General features: G+C 49.3%; 1 protein-coding gene across 1 annotated transcript in view; it reads right to left on the reverse strand.

Annotated features, from left to right (window-relative positions):
- dnah2 (dynein, axonemal, heavy chain 2) overlaps positions 1-7,500 on the reverse strand; it is a gene marked incomplete at both ends in the record, with an annotated part of 183,797 nt that overhangs the window by 163,415 nt on the left and 12,882 nt on the right. The window contains 2 exons of the mRNA XM_080547388.1: positions 925-1,130; positions 2,087-2,174. Of these exons, the coding sequence (XP_080403514.1) occupies positions 925-1,130; positions 2,087-2,174 (294 nt within the window). The remainder of the gene's footprint in view (positions 1-924; positions 1,131-2,086; positions 2,175-7,500) is intronic.

A 7,500-nucleotide genomic window follows, 5' to 3' on the forward strand; every position in this document is an offset into this window, starting at 1 on the left:
TAGGTGGATAGACAGACACACACACATATCGAGACAGAGAGTCTAGACATTGATGCGATTCCAAGTCACATACCAAAACTTGTCGTGATAGATGCTCGTATACAGCAAACACAGTAGAAACATAAAGCCAGGCCGACAGGACTCACAAGTACTGTAGACAGAGTGACACAGTGTATGTATCCGTCTACCTCCTCCTCTGCCTACTTGAACACAACTATCTCCAGACTGTGTTATTAATAATAATAATAATAATAATAATAATAATACATTAGACTTATACAGCGCTTAGACACTCAAAGACACTTTACAAACTGAGAAGATCGAGTAGTAATAATAAAAGAAACAAAAAATAAATAAAAGAAAGTGTAGGGGCCTAAATAAGGTAGTGCTGGGGACACAAGGGAAGGGGAGGGGGAGAGGGTTAACTGGTGAAGGCAAGCTTGAAGAAGTGGGTTTTGAGGGCCAGTTTAAATGTTGGGAGGGTGTTGGCCTGTCTGATGTGGTTGGGGAGGGCGTTCCAGAGGGACGGGGCTGCGCCTGAAAAGGCCCCATCACCGCTTGGTCCTGGTGGTCTTGAGGGTGGTTTGGTCGTCAGACCTGAGGCAACGGGAGGGCGTGTGGAGGGGGACGAGGTCGGCAAGGTAGGAGGGGGCCAGATTGTTGATGGCTCTGTAAGTGGTGAGTAGGATTTTGAATTGGATCCTGTATTTGACCGTGAGCCAGTGTAGGTTTTGGAGGACAGGGGTGATGTGGTCACGGCGGCGAGTGGAGGTGAGCAGACGGGCAGCAGAGTTCTGGACGTATTGGAGTTTGTTTAGGATGTTATTAGGCAAACTGTAGAGGATTGTATGCATAACGTCTACCTACTCGTCTACCTACTGGAACACAACTACCTCCAGACCGCGTTCAGGCGAGCCAACAGACCTGTTGTAGTCGTCGTGCCAGGACGTGTTCTTGACGTCCAGGATGCCCTGGCGGACATGCCGCAGGATCTGCAGGCTGCGGCCGAAGGTGGCCTCCATCTCCAGCAGGCTGCGGGTGACCTCCGACCCCTGGCGTCCCGCGAAGCAGGGCAGGGGCATCTGCTCCCCCTCCTCCCACCGCGCAAACTGCTGCTGGCAGTCACACACCTGGGAGACGCGGGGGGAGGGGGGGAGGGGGGAGGGAGAGGCGGGGAGGGAGATGGGGGGAGGGGGAGGGGGGAGGGAGAGACGGTGTTGGACAGGGGGGAGGGAGAGGCGGTGGTGGACAGGGGGGAGGGAGAGACGGTGTTGGACAGGGGGGAGGGAGAGACGGTGTTGGACAGGGGGGAGGGAGAGGCGGTGGTGGACAGGGGGGAGGGAGAGACGGTGTTGGACAGGGGGGAGGGAGAGACGGTGTTGGACAGGGGGGAGGGAGATGCGGCGTTGGACAGGGGGGAGGGAGAGACGGTGTTGGACAGGGGGGAGGGAGAGACGGCGTTGGACAGGGGGGAGGGAGAGACGGTGTTGGACAGGGGGGAGGGAGAGACGGTGTTGGACAGGGGGGAGGGAGAGACGGTGTTGGACAGGGGGGAGGGAGAGACGGTGTTGGACAGGGGGGAGGGAGAGATGGTGTTGGACAGGGGGGAGGGAGAGACGGTGTTGGACAGGGGGGAGGGAGAGACGGTGTTGGACAGGGGGGAGGGAGATGCGGCGTTGGACAGGGGGGAGGGAGAGACGGTGTTGGACAGGGGGGAGGGAGAGGGGGGAGGGAGAGATGGTGTTGGACAGGGGGGAGGGAGAGACGGCGTTGGACAGGGGGGAGGGAGAGGCGGGTGGCGGGGACAGGGAGGAGGACAGAGGAGAACAAGGTGAGAGGGAACAGAATGTGACACATCAAAGGGTGTTTTACTCAAGAGTGTGAGATGAGTGGAAAAGAGAGAAAGACAGATTGAGCAGAAGTAGATCGATATCACTGAATAAATGTGAATACATTTATATTTCAAAAGGAGATGAGCCCTTGTCACTGTTTGTGTGTGTGTGTGTGTGTGTGTGTGTGTGTGTGTGTGTGTGTGTGTGTGTGTGTGTGTTGTGTGTGTGTGTGTGTGTGTGTGCTGAGACCTCACCTCCAGCAGGTCTTTGCACCTCTGTACAAATGCATCCACCAGGGCAAAGATGCTGGTCTGGTCCAGGACCCAGCCTTTAGTAGAGTACCTAAACCAGAAGAACAAAGAGAGAGAGAAAGAGAGAGAGAGAGAGAGAGAGAGAGAGAGAGAGAGAGAGAGAGAGAGAGAGAGAGAGAGAGAGAGAGAGAGAGAGAGAGAGAGAATGAGAAAAACAAAAGCTGCATTTACATTGCCGGTCGTAATGCTCAGGTCCGATTTGCCTATATCCCAAAAAAATGAACGCCTTATATCCGATACCTGTGCTTACACTTGCTTACACTTGCTTAGCTGAATGCGTACATAAGGTTTGGTTACCGAAAACAAAAGTAAACAGACAGCCGGCACTTGCAATGGACGCAAAAGAGACAGAAATTCGAATCCTTATATATATTATAATATAGCCATTGCTTTCTGAAATATGTTCAGAGGTCCGCAAAATATTGCGCTAATTTTAAGGAGGAGAAGAAAGAAGACTTCACTTTTGGACTTCACAGTTGCTGTGAGTGAAACTAACGTCAAACATCATCAGTATCAGATGTATTTCCTCATATTATGATTGAGGCCTGAATCGGATCTGAGAATATCAGATTCAATGTGCTTTTTTACTGGTTACACATACATGTTACATATCCGATCTGTGCCACATGTGAGCAAGAAATCGGAATTGTGTGACTTCTACCTGGCAGTGTAAACGCAGCCGGAGAGAGAGAGAAGCGACAAAGTCAGACTGTCTTTCAAACAGTTCACCATCCTTGCAGTCAATGTCTCAACTGACAGAAAAAAAACTACAAGAAAAACAAAGCAAAAGCATCCATACAGGTAAGGGATATGATCTGTCGTTGGCATAATTGCATCCGCCAAAGTTCTATATCTCAGTGTGGCGTTTTTCAGATTGCTTTTCACACTTCATTCTTTTCTTGATGGAAAGGTAATCCTTGCCGCAGCTTTGAGACACAAACGTTTAGAGTTTTCCGTTCCGATGGAAAATAGGAACCAGGGTCAGGGCGGGCGTGAGAACAGACTGGAGCAAAGAACAGTTAGAGAGGCAATATGGGAGAGGGTTACCTATACAACATATAGACACATGCACACACACACACGCACGCATGCACGCACACACATGCACGCATGCACACTCGGGCACGCACGCACGCACGCATGCACACTCACACACACACACACACACACACACACACACACACACACACACACACACACACGGATGGTGGATCTGAATTTGGATAGGGTTTGAGGTGGGTTCAGTAAAAGAAAGAAAGAGGTGAGGGGAGGGGGAGAGAGTTAACATCTGTGAGTCTCTCTCTCTAACTGCAGATGAAAGAGAGTTGTTTGAAGTTTATACAGCTTTATTTCTCCGATGACTCAGATTAAACGCTGATGTCGGTGTGGAGCACCGCGTTCATCATTTCAATGATACCTTTAGCGGCCGTTCCCTGTTCTGGAGGAAATGAACAGCACTCCAAACACTGGAGCCTGGCCTCTCACAGACCCAAGGCTGTGTCCCCTCCCTGCTTAACCTCACTCTCTACTCTTTACAAACACACAGGAAGGAGCCATGTGTTTGGGTTAATTAGCCTCCTGGACGGTGGACTTAATTAAAGTGTTTTCTTCTACCCTCTCAGAAATAAGTCATTTTCATAAAACATTTAATTAAACCATTCATTAATTCTGTGTGATTTCATTTGAATAGCCAACCAATGAATGAAAGAAAAAGGCTACGGCCTTTCCTGATGCGGTAATGACCCTGATTCCTGATGTAGTAATTAAGTGGTCTATGTGTATAGACCAGTTACGCAGTAAATCACGGTCATTTGATCATTGCGCCCTTAACCTCTGGGATGAATAGCCAATAAAAAAAAGTTGTGTGGTCTGGATAAGTGTAAAATCCTTCAAATGTTCTGTCTAATGAAGGCAGACTTACAGAGTGGCGTGTGAAGGGCAGTAATAAGGAACACAAGCATGACTGTCATGCCAAAGGGGGCGCCGGCGGGCCTGGTGTCTGTGGAGGGGACCTGATCTAATAAGGACAGAGGGAGAGAGGCTCCTCTGTCGCCCTGCTCCCAGGAGCGCCGGGGGGCTCAGTGATGTCACTTCCTCACAGCCAGGGAGACACAGGGGTGACTGTCTCTGACCCACAAAAAAACACCAGATCACACCGATAAGCAGTGTGTTTGTTTCAGTTGGTGTCACCCAGACGAAGGTGGCGTCCTCCGTGAATGAGTATGAGCGATAACACAGACAAGAGGGTTCAGAGAGACAGTGAGGAGGGGTCAAGCGCAGCTCAAGGGGAGGGCACCAGAGGGACAGAGACAAACACACTACAACACCACCTCATGATAGTGAAGGAGACCCCACTAACACCAGGACAAACATGAAGATAAACTACATGACCAGTAGTCTTTAAACATACGCTGGTGAAGTGGGAAGCAACTGGACACACCCAAACAAACGTTCAGCACTGCAGAACTGACATGAACAAATTATTTGGCTGCTAAATGTGTGTACTCCCACCGTAATATAAATGAAGGGGTAGGACATGATAAGCTTAGGCTTCATCCTAACCCTAACCCTTTCGAACAGGGACACCTGTATTTTTCGTTATTAGTTATAATTTTTTATTTTTCATTTTAAAATCATGTCCGAAATAAAGATTCATTCATTCATTCATTCATTCAGTCATTAATTTGTTCGTTCATTCATTCATTTATTCGAAGGTTCTTCATTATTTTGCTTTCCTTATCATCCCCAGAAACAGAGACTGTGTGTAAAACTGCGCAGGTAAGAAGAAAAATAAGCTATATTAACGACCGGTCACCTTGTACACAGCTTGTACACGTCTCGAATATCAAATACAAATATTTGATCACACTCAACAATGTATCTTAAATTGTTGTCATGGTATTCTTCGCTTGTGATACAATGATACAATCACTGAATGTAAACACGTAATGTAAAGTCTTATTTTAAACACCAAATGAGTCGTGTAGGTCTCAGTACCAACATCAGCTCAACACCTGAGTAAAGCAACACGGGCAGGGGGTGTACAAAAATGACTACTAGGCCTAACACTGAACAGGGTTGCTATGATTACTGACATTCATATGACTTTTTTGGACAAACCTCAGTGCCACAACTCTGAAGATAAATATCCTAGAGCTATGAGAGAGTTATGGTCCTTCCAGATGGACTGGGATATTATCTTCATCCATCTCAGTCAACATGAGGGACACAAAGAGTTACACTTGATGAGGGTTAGAGACATTTCTGCCTGCCTTGGCTCTTTGCTGCCTGTGCTTTTTGAGGCATTGGCTATCTACCATAATAGAATCAATGATTAAATACACAGGAGGTGTGTGTGTGTGTGTGTGTGTGTGTGTGTGTGTGTGTGTGTGTGTGTGTGTGTGTCTGTGTGTTTGTGTGTGTGTGCGAGAAAGAGAGAGAGAGAGAGAGAGAGAGAGAGAGAGAGAGAGAGAGAGAGAGAGAGAGAGAGAGGGGACAGAGAATAGAGAGAAAAAGCAGACACTACCAAGTAGATGCATTTGAAAAGAGTGACCGGAAAAAAAGAGGGTGATGAGAAGGTTGAGAGTGAGAGAGGCAAGAAAGGAGAGAGAACTGAGAGAGGCAGAGAGAAAGAAAGATAAGAGCGCAAGAGGGCGAGAGAGTGAGAACAAAAGCGTGTGAGAGAGAGAGAGAGAGAGAGAGAGAGAGAGAGAGAGAGAGAGAGAGAAGGAAAGAGAGCGGCCGATAGAGAGGCCACCAGGACGACAGAGTGGAGAGAGGGCAGACTGCAGCTGACCCCACATTAATCATGTCTGACTGCTCCATGGACACACACAACACATAGATAGATACTAGTACCCATACTGTACACATATAGAAGTTGCATTTTGAGCACACACACACATATAAGAACACACACACACACACACACACACACACACACACACACACACACATATCCCCTGACCCCCCTGAGGGCCATATAAACCAAATGAACTGATCTCTGCTGACACACACGCTCCGTTCTCTGACCACAGTAAAGGGGGGTGGGGGGGAACACAATTACACCGCTTTGATTCATGGCCAGCCTCATCTAGCCAAGTCCAAACTTTGATCGATCCTTGTATTTTGCACACCGCCTCTCTCCTTAGTGTTAGATCGGAGTGTGTGCACGCGCGTGTGTGTGTGTGTGTGTGTGCGTGTTTGCATGTGTGTCCGTGCGTACGTGCGTGTGTATGTGTGTGCGTGTTTGCATGTGTGTCCGTGCGTACGTGCGTGCGTGCGTGTGTATGTGTGTGCGTGTTTGCATGTGTGTCCGTGTGTGTGTGCGTGCGTGTGTATGTGTGTGCGTGTTTGCATGTGTGTCCGTGCGTGTGTGTGTGCGTGCGTGTGTATGTGTGTGCGTGTTTGCATGTGTGTGCGTGCGTGTGTGCGTGTTTGCGTGCGTGTGTATGTGTGTGCGTGTTCTCAACACCTGGTTTATTGCTTTATGAAGTCTAGGTGGTGGCTGACGAGGCCTGGGCCCGCGGCCTCTCTGAGGTTCTCTGTCCCTCCCAGCGACAGGCTGCAGACAAAAGCCTGGGTCAACCTTTTCAACATGTCCCTGTGCGTCTGGCTTTCCCTGGGCAGGCGCTCCACGCACACGCACACACACCACACCACACACCCTCGTCCCTAAGTGTTAAAACAGCTCTCCAGCCACCTCCACCTCCTCCCCCAGCCCCTCTCCTCCTCCTCCTCCTCCTCCCCAGTCCATCCCCTCCTCCCCCTCCTCTTTGTCTTCCTCCCTCTGGCGCCCCTTCCTCTCTTCTGTCTTCCCCTCCCTCCCTCCCTCCTCCTCTGTCTCCGTGCCCCATGGCTGAACCCAGCGTAGATGGTGATATTGGCCGTGCTGGTGACAGGCTCTCGCTGAGCCTGGTGTGATATCTGTACTGTGGGAGTGAGAATATATCAGCGTTTCTTTACTTAGCACCCTCCCTAGCCGCCTGGCCAAGCCGCCCAGTGCGAGACTGGCTGGAGATAGCTGCCGGCTGGAATGTTATTCCTTTTCTTAAAAACATTTTTTAAAGGTGGCTATCTTTCCGAGGCATTTCGAGGTTCAAGGACTCCCACGAAATCAAAATGAGCAAAGACAAGGAGGCGAAAAAAAAGAACAAAACATCCGTAACTTCAAACTGTACCCAGTCAGCTGTGTGCTGAACTATTACACTCCACTGTGCACCAGCAGCCCTGTTCTACTCTAAACATACTAGTCGGTGATTCACGTAAGCGAGCGCATTCATAAACCCGAGGTTGACCGAGGAGCATCTCAGAGGAGTATCGTCAGAGAATCCCTTTGGTTTTACCCCCTCCCTCCC

This window comes from Nansenia antarctica, assembly GCF_963989245.1.
Source record: "Nansenia antarctica genome assembly, chromosome: 17".
Lineage (NCBI taxonomy): Eukaryota > Metazoa > Chordata > Actinopteri > Argentiniformes > Microstomatidae > Nansenia > Nansenia antarctica.